A 17444-nucleotide genomic window follows, 5' to 3' on the forward strand; every position below is an offset into this window, starting at 1 on the left:
TATGTACATTTCTTGCATTAAAAGTTTTATATAAATTATGGTTTATAAATCGTTAATATAGTTATTTTGTATATAAGTAACAGGTAGGTATAATAAATTTAAATTTAAAATATAATAAATTATGTATAGCAAAAATCTAATTTTTTTAGTCCTATTTTTTATTTTTGAAAGTATTTTTAAATATAATATTATTAAAACTATACATTTTTTAAACAGGTATAATTATATTAATAAAAAAAATGTATATTACATCATGTAGTCAATTTTTTGTACAGTTTGACTACTGGATGATCGTGTCTTTCGGATTCTGGGACATAACGCTGTTGCAGGGAATACCAACCTATATGAAATCCTATAATTATCGGTACTAAAACACATAAGGTAACGTTTTCTTTAATAAATGACTTTTTAGGTGGTTGCATTTTTTGTCCCTTTTCCAACAGATACCGTGATTCAATTAATTATTATGGTTCTGCTTTATAATATATTCCTGAAATATAAGAAAGATCTCTTATGTATTAATTATTCAAGATATCTAGATAAAATAATGTTCAAGTTTTTCATTAAACGTAAAAATATCGATAAATTTACCACGCACGTAACTGTCCTAACCTGTACACTGTTTGGCGAGAGCAATAGATCTTATAAATTTTGTAGATCTATGAATTAAATAGGGAAAACTACACATCCACAATTTTTCGTATAACTTTTAAACACTTCAATAAATATTTCTTACATTTGTATTCTTTATAACTCGATCAATCACTAATTAAAAGACAGGGAAACGTGAAATGTTATATACATATAAAATTGATCAAAGTCAACTTCTCTCGACTGGCTCGATTTACCATGGCGCGACGGTGGAGGCTCGTAGCACAGTTTTTTACAACTAACGATCGCCGTTCCCGCCAACGACAACCATTATAAAAAAGGCGTGTCCAGGGCGTTAGTGGGACCGGCAACCATTGCAAAAGAGGCTTGGCCACGGCGTTGGCGGGAACCGCTCCGACCTCCTGCTCCTTTTACTAACTTACTCTTCCTAGTTTTCTAATACTTCAACAGTGTTTTCAGAGACTCGGCACCGCGAAACCTCTGTATTCAGTAGTATTGACAGATTTATCAGTTCATTTATTGTATGTTTCTCGATCACCTGTATGGACGCATGATTAAATTTCCGTTTTTGTTTTATTGTAATTGAGGATTAATACATTCTGTGGTTCTTTTTTTAATAAGTTTGACTCTTTTCAACTGTACTCTGGCGACGTTCTTTTTGCTTTTAGATTCGAAAGTGAGAAAATAAGAAGGAAAGAAAAAGGGCTTAACCTCTGCGCGATGAGTTAATGTATAAGTGATGACTAGAGAAATAATATTAAATAATTTCTTTTTGATGGTTTATTTATAAAAATTTTTTTATTTGCTTATCGTAAGTTAAATTATTAATGCCGTGTGTGTTGCTTTTATTTTTAATTGTTTAATTCATATGTAATAATAATGGCTGATAGTAAGTGTATCCAAATAATTCAAACGAATTTTTCGATGTACGGTCTGGTATTGTCAAAGTGAGTATTTCATTAAGTTAAAGAAATTTGCAATAAAAAATTATTTCTAAACAAAGTATTAAACAAATATTTTTGTCGCGTTATTTTTACATGCAATTACACATATATCTGTTTGTCTTTTTTTTAAGGGAACTAAGAGTGTCTCTAGCAAAGCAGCTATTAAAAATAGCACAAGACGAGCGCGAATCCTGGCTCAACCGCATTATAGAACTAATCTTAACTCAGAATCTTGATGACCCACACGTCAAAGCTGAGCACATAAAAATTGCTATAGAAGAATGCTTAGAACCATGTAAATTGAAAGATACTGAAACGGTATTCAATGTTATAGACGGATATAACATGCCAAAGATAAAGTATGATATCTCTAAAAAGAAATTCATAATCGATAGCAAAAACTCTTATCCTGAAACGGAGTATAAATCGTTGGTCTTTCGACATCGTTTCGAAATGGCATGGTACAAAACTCTGAGGCATAAGCAGTTTCTGTCTTCTAAATTTGAAAAACAGCAAACAGACAGGACAAATTTGATACCTATTGAATATTTGCTGAGCGAGCTGAGACTGGGCGACGTGTGTGTAATGGGTCTTATAACGCAATTAAAGGAGGATCAATATTACTTGGAAGATACAAGTGGAACTGTAAAAATTGACCTCAGCAATACAATATCCTTTACAATATTACTTTAGTTTTAAGATATTTTGGTTGCTTCATAAGTATATTAATTTTAAAGTATATCAAAATTATTGATACTGATTTATTTTAGTCATAATGGTTAATATGCAATGTGTTATTTTCTTTATTTTATTAATATAAGATTTTCAAGATACTTTCGTCATGGAAGGTTGTATCGTGATAGCTAACGGCGTTTATAAAGACGACGTATTACATGTAAAAAGTATCAATCTTCCCCCAATTGAATCGTCAGAAAGCTTACGATTAGACTTTGGCGACACAAACACATTTGGTGGACCACACAATAAATCTCTAAAAATGTCCGAAAAGTTACAAGTTCACGAAGAAAGCAACCAAGACGGAATGATAATATTCATAGCAGAATTGTGGCTGGATGTTCCACATGTTTTACAGAAATTTAAGACGATACTGAACGGTTACATAGACTATCCTCCTATAGCCTTCGTATTGTGCGGTCACTTCTTGAGCTTTCCTACAAATACCACTAGCGCGCAAGCTTTGATAATGGGTTTTAAAAAGTTGACTGACATAATATTGGAATTTATAAATTTAAAAGAGTCTTCCAAATTTATTTTTGTGCCTGGCCCGCACGACTTAGGTTCTCCCAAAATTTTACCTAAACCTCCTTTACCCAAATGTATAATTGAAGAAGTTACAAAAGTGATACCAAATGCTATTTTCACCACAAACCCATGTAGAATACAGTACTGTACAAAGGAAATTGTAGTAATAAGAGAAGACATGCTGACTAAGATGTGTAGGAATACGCTTCGTTTTCCAAAAGAGGAACATTTTTTCGAACATGTAAGTAATCTGTCACTAATAAATCGTTTATCAAAGATAAGTAATAACAGTATTGATTAAAATTTCTAGTTCGCCAAAGCCATTATCAGCCAGTCACATCTAACTCCAGTGCCACTTCAAGTCGTTCCGATATATTGGAAATATGACCACGCTTTACAGATATTTCCGACGCCAGATCTTATTGTGATTGCTGACAATTTTGAAACGTATACGACCAATTATTCCGACTGTTACGTGATAAACCCTGGACTGTTCTCAAAAAATAATTTTTCGTTTCAAGCTTATGTGCCTGCCGTTCACCAGGTTGAAGATTGTCAGCTGGCAGCTGACAATACTGTTACTTAAGTTAAAAAAAAGATTATATAAGTTTCGCAATTACAACGTACATCGATTACGTACAATTAAATAAGACTTTTTTTAATAATTCTGTCTATTTATTGTTTTGTTAACAAAACCTGGTGTATTTTTACAATATTTTAAAAACGCTCCGATAATGAATCACTTAAACTGTAATTTTCGATACTATAAACGCGAAACAAGTTAAGCTTAAGAGAGAATAATTTAATCGTGAAAAGGATGATTTCTTACAATTAATCATCTGTGCCCAAGTGATACGGTAGGAAATATTGAGGAGTAACTTGGCATCAACTTCAATCTTTAAGTGGAAATATTTATATAAATTTAATCCTCAAATATATTAACTTTTTCAATATTCTAACTTTTGAAGATTGTTCTAATTTACCGTAACCCAATGTTTCATTCGAGAGTCACATTTAACAAATAAATTTAATATCGTAAACGTAATACCCTCTTTAAATCTCTTATTGCGAGTGTATCAGACCTGAATGGAACACAGATGATACGCGCACGCTTATCCTTTCTATCGATTCATATAAATAGGTACATAGAATATTAAACACAGTGTTTCTACTGTTTTGCAATATACATAACATTTATACAGGTACAGACTGGGCCCCGATTTAATTCCTCAATTTACCACACTGGAAGCATAATTACTGGCCGTAATAAACCGAGCGTGATCTTCGTGTAAGCGTAAAGAATTATCAACATTCAATCGCAATGTTACAACATAATAATAATACTAACATTACGCTTTTGTATGAGCAAACATAACTTCCACCACTCGGTAACTAATTGCTTCAACAGTTGCTAAGAGAATGGCGCGGACAGATAGCGAAAACAATTTCACTCGAAATCGGAGACGCGCTAATGGCAACAATAATGAGCTTTTGGAAGAAATCTGTTACACTTTGTAGTTTTTCTACAGTTTCACTGAACGTATTTCATGTACAACATGCTCTACATATTGTTAATGCTTGAACACAACGAAAGTTAACGATTGACACGAATACAAGTTTTTGTCAGAACCCACAGGAAGCAAAGTCAATATTCTGAATATATTAAGAGTCACGAAGTGCGAGCATATAGAAATTCAGAAATCGAAAATAAACAATTATACATAAGTGAAGCGTTGTAACAACTACACACATTAACTCGTCACATATATTACAGTGCCACTTGTAAAAAAAGTCTTACGTCTATTGCACTTCCTCGTAAATACATATCGCTCTCGACAATTTTCTTCATACGTTATTCAATTCCTCCTGCAAAAATTATATATATAATACATAATAATACATAATATTTTATTTACAGATATAACTTCAGTCCGATCGGACGGCGTAGTAGTAATTCCTCATGTTCTGAATCTCACGAACTGTTGCTCTTCGTGTGTAGTTCTCCTAAAAAAAATTATTCTTATTAATTAATGTAATATCATAATTAATAATAGTGTCCAGATAATTCGCGAAATCTAAAATGTAATTATTTTTATATGTAATGATGATAAAGAGGAAAAAACGTTTACATAATTTTTATTTTTAACTTACAAGAAAACAAAAAAATTAGAAAAAAGTGCTCAATACAATCGTTTACACACTTTCTCTTTGATATCTTAGGCAAGCCTGGTTTCTTTCTTCGTTATCAAAATACCAAAGGGTAATAGCATATCTTGTCTTAAACGCTGGTTGCACCTCGTGCGGGTTTCGCCTGTCCGACCAAAAGAATAATATCCTATCGAACAAAGGTTCTATATTTGCCACCTGGTCGCGCCAGCCTTCGGGAAATATCCTCAAAAGCCCGCCGTTTTCCTGCATAAGCAATGAAATATACAAAATTATTTATAAATTTTGACGGCGTATAATAATTTTTTTTTCTCTGAGTATAGCCACTACATTACTTCAAAATTTTATAGAATTTTTGTAAATTTAGTTGATTAAATAAAATTTTACCTTGACGTCCCAATCCCGATTAAGATAATAAATGGCTGTAATGCAACGTCCGTCTCGATTGGGATTATCCACGTGTTTCACATAATGCGAACCGTGACCGGGATAACAAGCCACCATCGCCTAGAACATGGGAGAAAAAATTAATTTTATTAAAAACAACTATTTCTAAATAATACGTACTTTTAAAAAAGACTTATCTAATAAAAAAAAAAAAATAATTATATACGTGCATATTCATAATATTAGAATAGTATCTCGTTTAACATTTATCACATCCTCGAGCAGAACACGTACAATGTAATGATTATTAACAGATTATTAACTGATATTTTTCATTTCTTTCCTTTTATCTAGATTATTTAACGATACGTCAGTAGTACGTTACGCTTGCGACGCAATAATTGATTGACTCAATCCACGTCGAAAGTATATTGCTCTACGTGCGCATTGTGTTTTCTGATAAGAAAGTCTGCTTACTGCTAATAAACTGATAATAATGGCGCAAAAATTTTTATGATTAGCTCATCCAAAAGTTTCAAGTTTAAAAAATATACTCTTTCTTCTAAGATTGTTCTTTCGCGTTAATTTTCTTTTTTAATTAATTTTTAAAGTGCCATAAAACAGATACATTTGAAATGAGAATTTCAAATGTATTATAACGCACAGTATTTTATCTAATAATTTTTACATTCAAAGAATGTACAATGTTATGTGCGCTGAATAAGCGTTTAACAAATGCCTTGACTTTTGAAGATATCGAAAAATCTTTGAAATTTTTCATCGCGTTATCACATGAATAATACATAAGTGAGGACGTAGACATTTTTTTTTTCAAACCTCCACGCGTTATTATGCCACGATAATTATCGTTGTAAGATTTATTCGAAAAGATTAATGCAAACGACCGACAATTTCTCTCATTCGTTGCTTGTTATTCGAACAGGATCAAAAATGCGTGTTTACGGGCGAATTGACACGTATCAAATATTATATTACGGTAAATATTGACGCACGGGGCGCATGTTATAACGCAGCTGCGAAAACGTACGAAATGAGGTAGATATTTCGTAAATTAAATTAGGTAAGTTAACATACGTGATGGAGATACACGTGTCCTTGCGCCGTTATGAGTAATCGGATATCTAACTAAAAATAGACTCTGATAAATCGCGCGAAAGGACAATGATAGCAATCGCAAATCAAATAATTATTAAACAAGTGCCTAATAAGCTACAGCATGATCGCGAACAATGCGAGAAGTCCCTCGAACTTGTTGATAAAACAAGAGACGATATTTATAGAATTTAGCGACGATTACATTTGATTGTTACAGAAAGGCTATTGTACAAATATGAAAGTTTTACAACAAGATATTCTAACTCGCATATTAATTTTCCGTCACATAATTATCTTGAAAAATTCTTTTAGTGAATATTTCTAGTTACTTTAAATCGGCTTTCAATTTTATCATCAAAATTAACTAAAAAAAAATAAAAAAAAAATGGTAAATAAATAAAAACAAAAAAAAATCTTTCTTTATACTTTATCATTAAAATTCTAAATACACACTTATCTTTCATTGTTACATTATACATATCAAAGAATAATATTCCATTATATTTAGACGCGTATATATTATATAAAGAATATTTTTTACGTCGGCAAAACCTTCCTCACAGAAATTTATGTTTCGTTAAATAATGATTCTCTTTCCCTCCCCCCAACCGGTTGAAAGTAACCAGATACCAAAATGATCGAGCAGCTGGAGAGGAATTCAGTACAGCGAATGCAAAGCAAATTCGCTGTATCGCGTCACGTCGATGGTCGAGAGCGGAGAAAGGAGAGTGGGAGTCGCGGCGTACGTGACTGACTGCACTTGGCGCGATCCCTCTCTTTTTCTTGCGACGTATAACACTCCCTCGCGGATCTTTGCATTTTTGGAGCTCTGACCTTGTCTATCGCGTTCACCTCGGCGTGTTATTCGTGCGCCTAAAAATTCTACGATGCGTCTCACGTTAACCCTCAAACAGAACACTGGGTTAGAGCAACTTAGAATGATTTTCAAATCTTCAGAATTTTTTAAAACCTCCTTTTGTTTCTTTTAGATATTCCAAATATATTTTCTCTCGACGACTGATTTAACGATTGCGACAAATTCTTAAAAATTGATACGTTAAGTTCCGAGATATTAACAAAAAGAAATAGAACGGCCAGGACAAGGTACCATTGAGGGTTGACTAAATGCAAGCATTGAACTCTCGATCTAAATAACGTCATATCCGATTCTAAATTTTCTTTAGTCTGTAAACGATAAGATGTAATGAAACGATTCTTACTTCTATCTAGGAACAGACTGTATTTTAATAATTTAAAGAAATTACGCTACTTAAACTAAAATAAATCGAGATTTAAGTTTCGATCTTTTCGAAAATTGCACGTATTTTGTTTAAAATAAATTGTCACATCTTTTAAGAACACACACACGAAGGCGTGTTAATACTCACTTTCGTTCTGTTAGTGATAGTGTAATTTCCTATTTTTCCGTTATTGTGCATTTTATTGGCTCTCAGGATGATCGCATCGACCTGCGATATCAGCGTGCCAATGTTTTCACACTGCTCCTCTTTTCCGTCCAACCATATTATTTGGTCGCCGCGTATTGTCTTCAAGTCATTTGCACCACCTTTATTGGAAACAAGCTGTCCGTCTTGGAACAATCCGGCACTATACATGTTCAACACTTCGTTTAGCACTTTAATACCTTTCTCCTCGCCTAGGAACTTGTCTACCACGCACACGCCGTACATGTCCATGTCTCTTATCACATATTGACAAACTTTGTCTAAGATCTCTTCGAGATTGCTCCGGTTCCTGTGCAGAAAAGGGGGCAAAAGTTCCTCTTCCTGGTTTTGAATGTCCGACAGGTTCTTCATACCGTAGCGATGTTGAGCAGGCGAGCCGAGGTCCGCGTTGCTCAAACTATCAATAATTCTCGAACTCTCTAAAATAGGGTTCAAGAGCTCGGCTCGAGTTCCCAGTATAATATCCTCTGAGCTGCCCTCGTACGTTATAGGCAACGTCCAATCATCACCTTTGTTTTTCCGCAAGCCTCGCGACTTCCCACTGAACTTATTCAGATTTTGATTCTCTTTCCGTTCCTGCTGGCCAGGTCGTTCTCTCTCGTGCCCAGTGGAATCTGAAATCAGGCCAAACTGTCAGTGTTATTAAATCAACACAGACGACTATATTAAAGTGAAATTAAAAAAAAAAATTCGGAGCCTGCTATTCGTCATGGGTATCCGCGACCGAACAATTAAAGCACGCAATAGATGACGTTCGTTATTTATATTCCCGAGTTATCTGCGCAATGGGTCTCCTATTGTTATCGGGATTTTCCTACTGCGTACAATCCGTGCTTAGCGACGCGAGGAACGAGAAAACCCCGCGCGCTCGTACCTGCCGAGTGTTTCTCGTTCCGAGATCGTTGCTCCGTGGTGACGTTTGAGTCTCGCGGAGCATCCGGGGTCCTGTTTAGATTCAAGTTGAGGTTAGGTGCCGGCGCGCTCGGAACTTTGTGTCTGCCGACGGTGGCAGGCCGATTGGACCGACTGGACGTCAGCTCGCGCGCGTTTACGCCGATGGCGGCGCCGGAGGATTCTTCGGTCGCGGGATGAGTCGCGCAGAACTCCCGATGGCGTTTCCAGTCGCGTCTTTGGTGCTCCTTCGTGCAGTAGAAGACTACCTTACAGCGCGAGCACCTGGACAACTCGTCGGTCCGGTCGCAGACCGCGCAGATCAGCCTCGCATCCGCCCGCACGCCGTCGTCAAGTCTCTGCGTGCGGCCGACTATCGGTCCAGACATGTTTCAACGTTCACTCGAACGCCGTTGCGGCGATTGCCAACGACATTTCTTCGGAGTTCGGACGAGGAAAGGGTCTCTCACGCGCCCGCGCGCCGCCTGTCCGCCGCGCACACCCCACACATCCATTGGCGGCGTGTCGCTTCACCATCAAAGGAGACAAAGAATGTTTCCCTCAAACGCATTGGCCCTACAAATTCCCAAATTAATTCACTGCTAAATAAATTATTTATTCCGAGTACTAAAATACCGAGCGCGCACACACGTAGACAAACGCTTTTAACACCCAACACGAGCTATTTTCCGCAATGTTTATTTGACAATTTTTACAACGGTGCACCTGGAAGTTTATTTCCCTTTTGTCTCTCTTCCTCTAGCGACGCAGGAAGAAGATAACCTCTGGACAGGCACAGCTGATTCGGTTGAAAAGAACAGGCTTGAAGGCGCTGAATGGCGTTTCTCCATTATAATGTTCACCAATCAGACGCAAGGGCTCATTGAGCGGCACAGTGAGCAATTCTGCACCCAGTATAATACGCGAATATCACGAAATAACCTAAAATTGCACTGTGCAAAGGCATTATCTCTGGTGTGTTCTTTGCTCGACGAAATATGCAATTTTTTACTTATTTGATTTTGCATTTGCTAATGTAAATTTCGAACGCAAATATAAAACCAAAGAAGAACGTTTAGAGGCGATCTACCGTTAGGATTACTTGTAATAATTGCGCTGTGCGATTACAACGATTACAGGATGGTAAGTTTTAACCTAAGTATCAGGTATTAAAGGTATATGTCAGAGGAATCAAGAATAGAAATGTCTATCGTTTTCTTTTTTTATAGACTACACTGAGGCATGATATTGAATTACCAAATAATATTCCAAAATTGTTGATGGAAAAACATGCAAACTATCTCATTTCATATGGGACCAACAAAGATGAATATGTAAGGATATTTTAATTTGCAGTTTTAATTTATATATATGTATAGAAATTAATTACAACAAAATTCTACATTTTTTTTAGAATTATTCTCAAACTGAACACATGAGAATGTCTGGCATATACTGGGGCCTTACTGCTCTAGATTTAATGGGAAAGCTAGAACAAACCAATAAAGAAGAGGTATTAGAATTCATTGGACAATGTCAGAGTGACAGTGGTGGTATCAGTGCCAGTATACAACATGATCCACATTTACTTTATACACTCAGTGCAGTTCAAATACTGTGCATGTTTGATGCACTGGATGTAATAAATGTTGATAAAGTTGTTAGTTATGTCAAAGAAAGACAGCGGTATGATGGAAGTTTTATGGGTGATCAATGGGGAGAAGTAGATGTTCGATTTTCTTTCTGTGCAGTTGCTACTCTCTCACTCTTGGTAAATGTCATTGGAAATATGAACATAAATCTGTTGCAAAATTAACATTTTAAAATAACATTCAGTAACTTGTGAAATTTTTTTAGAACCGTTTAGATGCAATAGATGTTGAACAAGCAGTACAGTTTGTGTTGAAATGTATGAATTTTGATGGAGGATTTGGTTCAAAACCAGGCTCTGAAAGCCATGCAGGATTAATTTATTGTTGTGTTGGATTGCTTTCAATCACAGGTATATATAAAAAGTATAAAAAAAATCTAATTATTATTTTAAGTATAATAATACATAATGTATACAGAAAATATGAAAAATATTAACTATTATTAATCAAATATTTTTTTAGGCCATCTACATTTGATAGATGCTGATCGTTTAGGATGGTGGTTGTGTGAGAGACAATTACCTTCCGGCGGTTTAAATGGCAGACCCGAAAAATTGCCAGATGTATGCTATTCGTGGTGGGTGCTGTCAGCACTAACAATTTTAGGTCGTCTACATTGGATAGATAAAAAAGGCTTGGTAAGTCTTGTCAGTAATTATTCTCGAAAGATATTTAAGATATCAAATTAGATTTGTCAATTATTTTTTTAAATTTTATTTTTGCTTCAATAATTAATAAAATAATTATAAATATGACTAATATATTTAATAAAAAAAAAAAAATTGTTTACAGGTGGACTATATTTTAATTTGTCAAGATGTCGAAACTGGCGGTTTCAGTGATCGACCCGGTGATATGGTTGACCCTTTTCACACTTTATTCGGTCTCACGGCATTATCATTATTAGATAAGAACTTCTCATTAAAACCAATAAATCCTACTTATTGTATGCCAGAATACATAATCGATCGCTTAGGTCTCAAACCTTCGCGACTTGACATGTGATTATATATCTGATATGTTTTGTGTTGAATGTACATTATTTCTTTGTTAAATACAGTTGCAGATTTTCCATAAAGCGTGAATTATTATGCAATTATATCAAATATTCTAGTCCAGTAATAAAATTATAATTATTTTCTTAGTGAGCAATATTTTATAAAGTAAATTATTATGTTTGCACATTTGATTAAGCAAATATATGTCAAGTCATTTTCCAACAAAAGTAAATTACTCTAAAAAATTTTTAATATGTTCATTGTGTGTAATTTCTACAGATAATTTCTTTATCATTAATTGTTAGAAAAGTCCGAACGTTCTGTCTATTTTCGACAGATGTCGTTAATCGTTCGTATCAATTATTTATTGAGTGTGCATATAATTTATTATTCTCCCTTTGCGAGATTTGCGACCATTACTCTGATTAATTTTAATAATTTGAAATACATATGGTTAAAAAAATTTATTAACAAAAAAATGGTCACTTTTGACACTAGTTTCATCCCGAAAAATATATTAAACGAAATAAAATATCCTTTTTATAATACAAATTAAGGTTTCAATTGCTTTCATAATTTTACGCGTGTGCTATAATAATAACGCAGTGATAAAGTACACATGGTAAAATATACGGTACTCAAAATTATAGGTAGAAAACTGTCCTCTGAATTCTGAAATGAATTATTATACTGTCTAATATTTAAATTGAGATTCGTTATCAATTACATAAGCGTCTCATATTTTACATCTGCACGGGCTGGACCGTGGCCGTGTGAAATTCCAACGAGAGGGTGAAGATGAGGCAAAACCTAAAGGTGAAGCGGGATAAATCTGATCGCGGCGAAAGGGTCGGGGTTGTCGGAGTTACGATATAGGGGTCTGTTCTTATCTTCAAAATACAGGCAATGCTCCCTCCGCTCCCTCCCGCTATTTCAGATCCCGCGTATACATTGTCCGAAGTCCAGAAGAGAAAAGTGAACAGGACACCCCATGATGAATCGGTCATGTTGCCCTGGATAATTTTCGAGGGTTAATCCGGCCCGTGAATTTTTACTTTTGCGGCGAACCACACTTTTCGCGTATCTTTAGAAAACTTTAACGTTACGGTAAGTAAAAGTTTATATATAAGTATGACGAAACATTATAAGGACGTTTAGCGTGGGAAGATGACAAGTCAGCTTATCAGTAATGACGAACGTGACAACTCGTGACAACGAACGTGACGTATGGTAACCGATTCTGAACATATATATCTCTTATATTCTCGAGTCATGCCTTAGAGCATTCAGTTATAGCCACAACCGACGGATTCTATATTCGTCCGAGCTGCATGTCATGTATAGAGTGTTCTGAAAGTAATTTTTTTTTTTTTTATTTAATTCCTATGGAATTGATTAAGATTTTCTCGAACGCATCCCTTTGACTTGTAGTTCAAATCACGAGGCTCGTGTTTTATCGACAAATACAGTTGCGACTAAATGTCTCGAAGCAAAGCAAACTTCCTTCTACGTTACTTCTTTTTTTTTCGACAAGCGCGTTGAATTTACGTTTAATCGGCTACAGGCGCAAATGACAGAACTCTTTAAAATTTTTGCCGTGTTTCCGAATCAAGTTCGCTCTCGCATTCTTCTCGGATCAGTCACCGGGTACAATTAAACGAATCCTATCGTCTGGCCGGCTTCTGTTGTCCTTAGTGTGAACTTTACAAGACTTATATAATGCATACGTAAGAAGAATGGACCACCCATGTAGAGAGGTCTCTCTCGACTCGGCCTCGAGTGCACTTCGGGATTGCGCGCGCGGACGAAGCACTCCATCAGAAGAAGTAGTCGGCCGGGACGGCATACCGGGTAGAAAATGACACCGGTCTTGAGATGCGCGACTCGTATCAGCCAAATCGGGGCCTCTCGAACCGCATTTTCTCTTCGCGCCGTTTTCGCGAAATTAGAAAACGATTGTGCCGGAACGTATGAATTTTACTTGGCGATATGCAGCGCGCAAACGAGATGTGTCTCCCAACATCTGCGAAACAGACATTTTTTGCGAACGAACGGAAAATACATTCCTCGAATCTCACACTTATAAATATAAAAGACTTTGCCATTAGAGAACGCACGGAGGTGCGCGATTTTGTCGAGATACGTTGTATAACGCGAACCCATAGAAAGCACACCTGAATAACGAGACGCGCCGCCGCGCTCCCTCGAGAAGAGCGGCAGAGGTCGAAGATTTCAGGTCACTACGTCTCGAGAGCATAATGCATCGCAGCGAGGGAAAGAGTTGTGTAAACGAACTTTCATGAACTTCCGAAAGTCGTCGCTTTTTCACATCTTCTCTGTCGCTGCCGTCCCCGGCGCGATCCTTTTGCGCGCTGGTTTATACAGCTCGTGCAAATAACAATTTGAAGCCGTAGTTTATAAATTCGCGTGGGCGATGAAGAGAATCGGGTGGCGTAGCTCGGATGCCCGCAATGTAAACCGCATTATCCCTAATCAAATTTCCCCATGCATGGAAAACGAAAAGTGAAAATAATCCCGACGAACATAAGTTCGCCATCATATTAATAAAATTGTGACGAACTCGCGTAATTTCTTTTGGTTTTTAGCTCGAATTGATATTATTTTGACTTTCCAGTCTCTCCGAACTTTGTTCAGTCTAAACAGTCGCACGACTATGACTCGCGATTTAACGTGCAGCAAACCGTTACAAGTTACTTTAATTAGGTGCATCGCTCGCAGCATTTACATTGGGATCTCTGCACGACCTCGTTAATAAAGAATTATTTTGATAAGACACTATCATTCGACTCTTACATTCAATTCTTTCTTCGAAGCAGAAACGGCTTTCTAATACGTGGAACCCGAAATGCGTGTGGTCCTCGGGAAGTGTTAATCGCCCGACTCGCTACCGTGTTGCTTCTGACCGGCCCTTCAATTAGTATGTGCCACGCATGTTTCGAGTCATGTGATGCAGGCGTCTCAGCCTCGTCAGCCACATTCACCGTGAATGTTAACGGAATAAAAAACCTGTTCGTTTAAGGAATATAGGTATAACATTCCTGTTGAACTCGAACGTTTTCGGATTCTCATTATAAAACTATTATTATTTTTTTTTATTACGTACTTTACTGCGTTTTATTATTTTATAATTAAGTTTAAAATAATTATAGCTCTGATGTCCTTAATAATTACTTGTTTCGCAGAAAACGTACAAAGGAACAGTGTTAATAAAATTTTTAGAACGTAAAGATCAGCTACGCTATTTTGTAGTACGAGATTTTTTTTTTTTTTTTCCTTAGAATTTTATCCTTTATAAACATTCGTAAATTAATAGTCGGCGGTGGTGTGTACATTAAAAGAATTTTATTAGTCGACTCGCACGCAAGAGCAGGGACGAGAGTGAGATCCGAGGCGGCGAAATCGCCGTGGATTTCGATGCCGGATAAACTCCTTAATCAAACAGTGAAGCCAATCGTGCGCAAATCGTCTGAATGAGCTTGCTTTTTTGTTATAGTTTACCAGTCGGGCACCTGTCGCATGTGTGCGCAAAGGGGTGTGGATTCCGGAGATGGAGGACGCGAGAGGGAAGAAGAGAGAGAGAAAGAACGGGAGAACGGAGAAAGAGGGACACAGAGAACATGGTGAAGAGGGGTGGAAGTGCGCGGGGCGAGCGGGGGAAGAGATAGAGGGTGAACGGAGGAACACGTGGTTCTATTTGCAAAAACAAAGTTTGCGCGGGACAAACACGGGCAGACACTAGCCGGTCTAGTCGACTTCGGGGTCAAAAGCGCAACAAAGACTCAATTGCATTTCGTTCCCACCCGTGGAATTCTCTCTTTTTTTTTTTTCCATCCCTGCTTCCGTCGCACGGTCGCTAATCGAATGATAAAGCGCCGCCGAACATCGCCGACGTGATCGAACCGTTCCAGTTTTCCAAATCTCGGAAAGACGCGAGACTAAATCCACGCGAGACGACCGTAAAAAGTAGGATAAAATTTCAAATCGTCGGCTTGATTTCGACGCTGTATATTATACAAGTATGTATAATAAACGAAGGAAATTTCACTGAATGTTAATATTCATTTAACTTTCAACTGGGACACTGAATAGTTAACTTAAGACGATTTTCAAAAGTTAAGAATTCGAAAGATTAAAGAAAAAAAACAATTTTTTTTAAGTATTCTCAACGTGCAAAAAAAAAAGGTGAGAAAAAAAGTTTCAATAGGTGATCATCGGAAAACTATTCTGCTGGTTCTTAATTCAAATGCTTACCCTTCCGTCAAACACACTCCACGTTGTCACAATATTGTTATCGGCTGCGCGGGAGTATCATAATGAACCTCAAACACTCGATTTCTCATCTCGATTAACGTTTTACACGTTGTCCAAAAATATCTCGTAAATCATTCCGTGAGAAGATTAGATAAAATAGGCAGAATGGCAAAAAACAATTTTGTTTTCCCCGTTTCACGAGATCTTATCTAATCGCATGATTTTTTTACAGCCACGAAACAGGATCTTTTTATCCGAGTGGAAATTGATCTATCCAATTTTTTTTTACAGCTATAATGCCACATCGCGCAGACTAGATGTGTTACTTAGTGTTAACTGTCTCTCACAAAAGTGAAAATAAAACGTAATTTTTTTTTTCTTTTTTTTTGTGCGACTTTTTTCCATAGAGGAAACCCGAATCGTTATTACCTTTATGCGAATTACATAAAAATCGCATTACTGTTTATATATGTTAATTCACTTTGTGCGATGAGACGGAATTTACATGTGGCGCCAGTCTTTCTTGATTCAAGTATAAGTAGATATGAGCGCGTACCTGGAAACTTAAAATGACACTTAACCTTCCGCTTAAAGTGGTTACGCCTGGTCACGCTGACCTTATTCATTGTATTGCATTGTGAGGAAGGTTCCGTATACTCGACATTCATTATCCTGCTACATCATGCAACTTTTAAGTCACTCAGACATGTACTTCAAGCTTGCAAATTTCTACAAAAATAGACAACGTGGTTAAACCAACCCTTAAATGGAACACTGGATCACGGTAATCCAGCATATTTTTAAACATTAGAATTTTTTTTTTAATATTCCTAACATGTACATATACATATTTTTTTTTTTTTCTTTAAATTTTCGACGTGTCGATTTAGAAAAAGTGCTTAAAAGCTGATATATCGTCTCTGTAAAAATAAGCAAAACGAAATAGACTGACCGGAATAATTTGAGGATTAATCTGAAGTATTTAACACATCCTTATTACTACAAAAATTCTGTTCTCCATTTGACGTCAAAATTTTAACAGCACGGACATTTTAGCATTTTATATTATTTATCATTTGATCATTATCAATGTTTTGAGAAGAGAACTCGTGTTGGCTCTGCTTTTTCAGATCCCGAAGTATGTAGGTCCCGAAATACGCTGAGGACGTTGGATCCTCGAGGCGGGGAACGTCATCATTGCATTACCGGGGAATTTTCAGCGCGTCTTTCAGAGCGTGACGTCCTCAGGTACGTCGCGCGAAAACGCGACTCGAAGCAGCGAAGGTGGGAAAGGGTTCAAACGTGGCTAGGAGCGTCGGCGAGACGAAGACAGCGGGAACGACGACGGCTGCGGCGGCGGTGGCAGCGGAGGTTGACGGTGGTGGTGTATGCCGTGACAAATATTTGCCTGTCAACACAGAGAGGCTCGCGCTACCATCCCGCTCTATCCCTATGCGCGCCGCAAACGACATGCATAGCCGAGGGAGGAACGTTTGACGGGTGGTGAGCGGGTGGAGAGACGGCAGTCAAACGAATCATAAAAGGGCCCGATTGAGAGACAAAGTGGAATGGGGAGGGTAACGACGCGCGATAAGAACGCGGAGAACCCGATTTTACGGCGCGTTCCGATCTAACCCGATTCACGAGGGATTATCGGCGTGCTAACGCATCGCGATC

The 17444-nt window shown here is 36.9% G+C and overlaps 3 protein-coding genes across 4 annotated transcripts; 2 read left to right on the forward strand and 1 right to left on the reverse strand.

The window, feature by feature from the left end:
• The first annotated feature begins 985 nt into the window (after positions 1-985).
• On the forward strand, positions 986-4823 carry Dnapol-epsilon58 (DNA polymerase epsilon subunit 2). The gene is made up of 4 exons (XM_070661248.1): positions 986-1559; positions 1688-2226; positions 2378-3060; positions 3130-4823. Exons 1-4 carry the CDS (start codon positions 1492-1494, stop codon positions 3403-3405), a joined length of 1566 nt encoding a protein of 521 aa, XP_070517349.1. The 5' UTR covers positions 986-1491; the 3' UTR covers positions 3406-4823.
• On the reverse strand, positions 3473-9358 carry Hph (HIF prolyl hydroxylase). Of its 2 annotated transcripts, none has more exons than XM_070661239.1 (5): positions 8829-9358; positions 7877-8568; positions 5373-5492; positions 5021-5231; positions 3473-4823 (listed from the first exon to the last, which is right to left on the reverse strand). In XM_070661239.1, the coding sequence occupies exons 1-5, from the start codon at positions 9232-9234 to the stop codon at positions 4792-4794; spliced, it is 1461 nt and encodes a 486-aa protein (XP_070517340.1). In that variant the 5' UTR covers positions 9235-9358; the 3' UTR covers positions 3473-4791. The 2 variants fall into 2 exon arrangements, with proteins under 2 accessions (XP_070517340.1, XP_070517341.1); XM_070661240.1 differs by having other exon boundaries at positions 4971-5231.
• A 221-nt stretch (positions 9359-9579) lies between these two features.
• Betaggt-ii (geranylgeranyl transferase type-2 subunit beta) lies at positions 9580-11575 on the forward strand. The gene is made up of 6 exons (XM_070661247.1): positions 9580-9988; positions 10075-10179; positions 10260-10616; positions 10703-10847; positions 10960-11135; positions 11290-11575. The coding sequence occupies exons 1-6, from the start codon at positions 9986-9988 to the stop codon at positions 11500-11502; spliced, it is 999 nt and encodes a 332-aa protein (XP_070517348.1). The 5' UTR covers positions 9580-9985; the 3' UTR covers positions 11503-11575.
• Positions 11576-17444: the final 5869 nt, after the last annotated feature.

This window comes from Cardiocondyla obscurior, linkage group LG08, assembly GCF_019399895.1.
Source record: "Cardiocondyla obscurior isolate alpha-2009 linkage group LG08, Cobs3.1, whole genome shotgun sequence".
Lineage (NCBI taxonomy): Eukaryota > Metazoa > Arthropoda > Insecta > Hymenoptera > Formicidae > Cardiocondyla > Cardiocondyla obscurior.

Bases quoted from the DNA above. Each gene is read 5' to 3' on its own strand.
- Hph (XM_070661239.1), bottom strand. From the start codon at position 9,234: ATGTCTGGACCGATAGTCGGCCGCACGCAGAGACTTGACGACGGCGTG. The intron at 8,569-8,828 runs GTACGAGCGCGC...GCCTGATTTCAG, and splicing joins GAACGAGAAACACTCGGCAG to ATTCCACTGGGCACGAGAGA. The intron at 5,493-7,876 runs GTGAGTATTAAC...CCCATGTTCTAG, and splicing joins CTATCACTAACAGAACGAAA to GCGATGGTGGCTTGTTATCC.
- Betaggt-ii (XM_070661247.1), top strand. The intron at 10,180-10,259 runs GTAAGGATATTT...CATTTTTTTTAG, and splicing joins GGACCAACAAAGATGAATAT to AATTATTCTCAAACTGAACA. The intron at 10,848-10,959 runs GTATATATAAAA...ATATTTTTTTAG, and splicing joins TGGATTGCTTTCAATCACAG to GCCATCTACATTTGATAGAT.
- Dnapol-epsilon58 (XM_070661248.1), top strand. From the start codon at position 1,492: ATGGCTGATAGTAAGTGTATCCAAATAATTCAAACGAATTTTTCGATG. The intron at 1,560-1,687 runs GTGAGTATTTCA...CTTTTTTTTAAG, and splicing joins TACGGTCTGGTATTGTCAAA to GGAACTAAGAGTGTCTCTAG. The intron at 2,227-2,377 runs TATCCTTTACAA...TATTAATATAAG, and splicing joins AATTGACCTCAGCAATACAA to ATTTTCAAGATACTTTCGTC.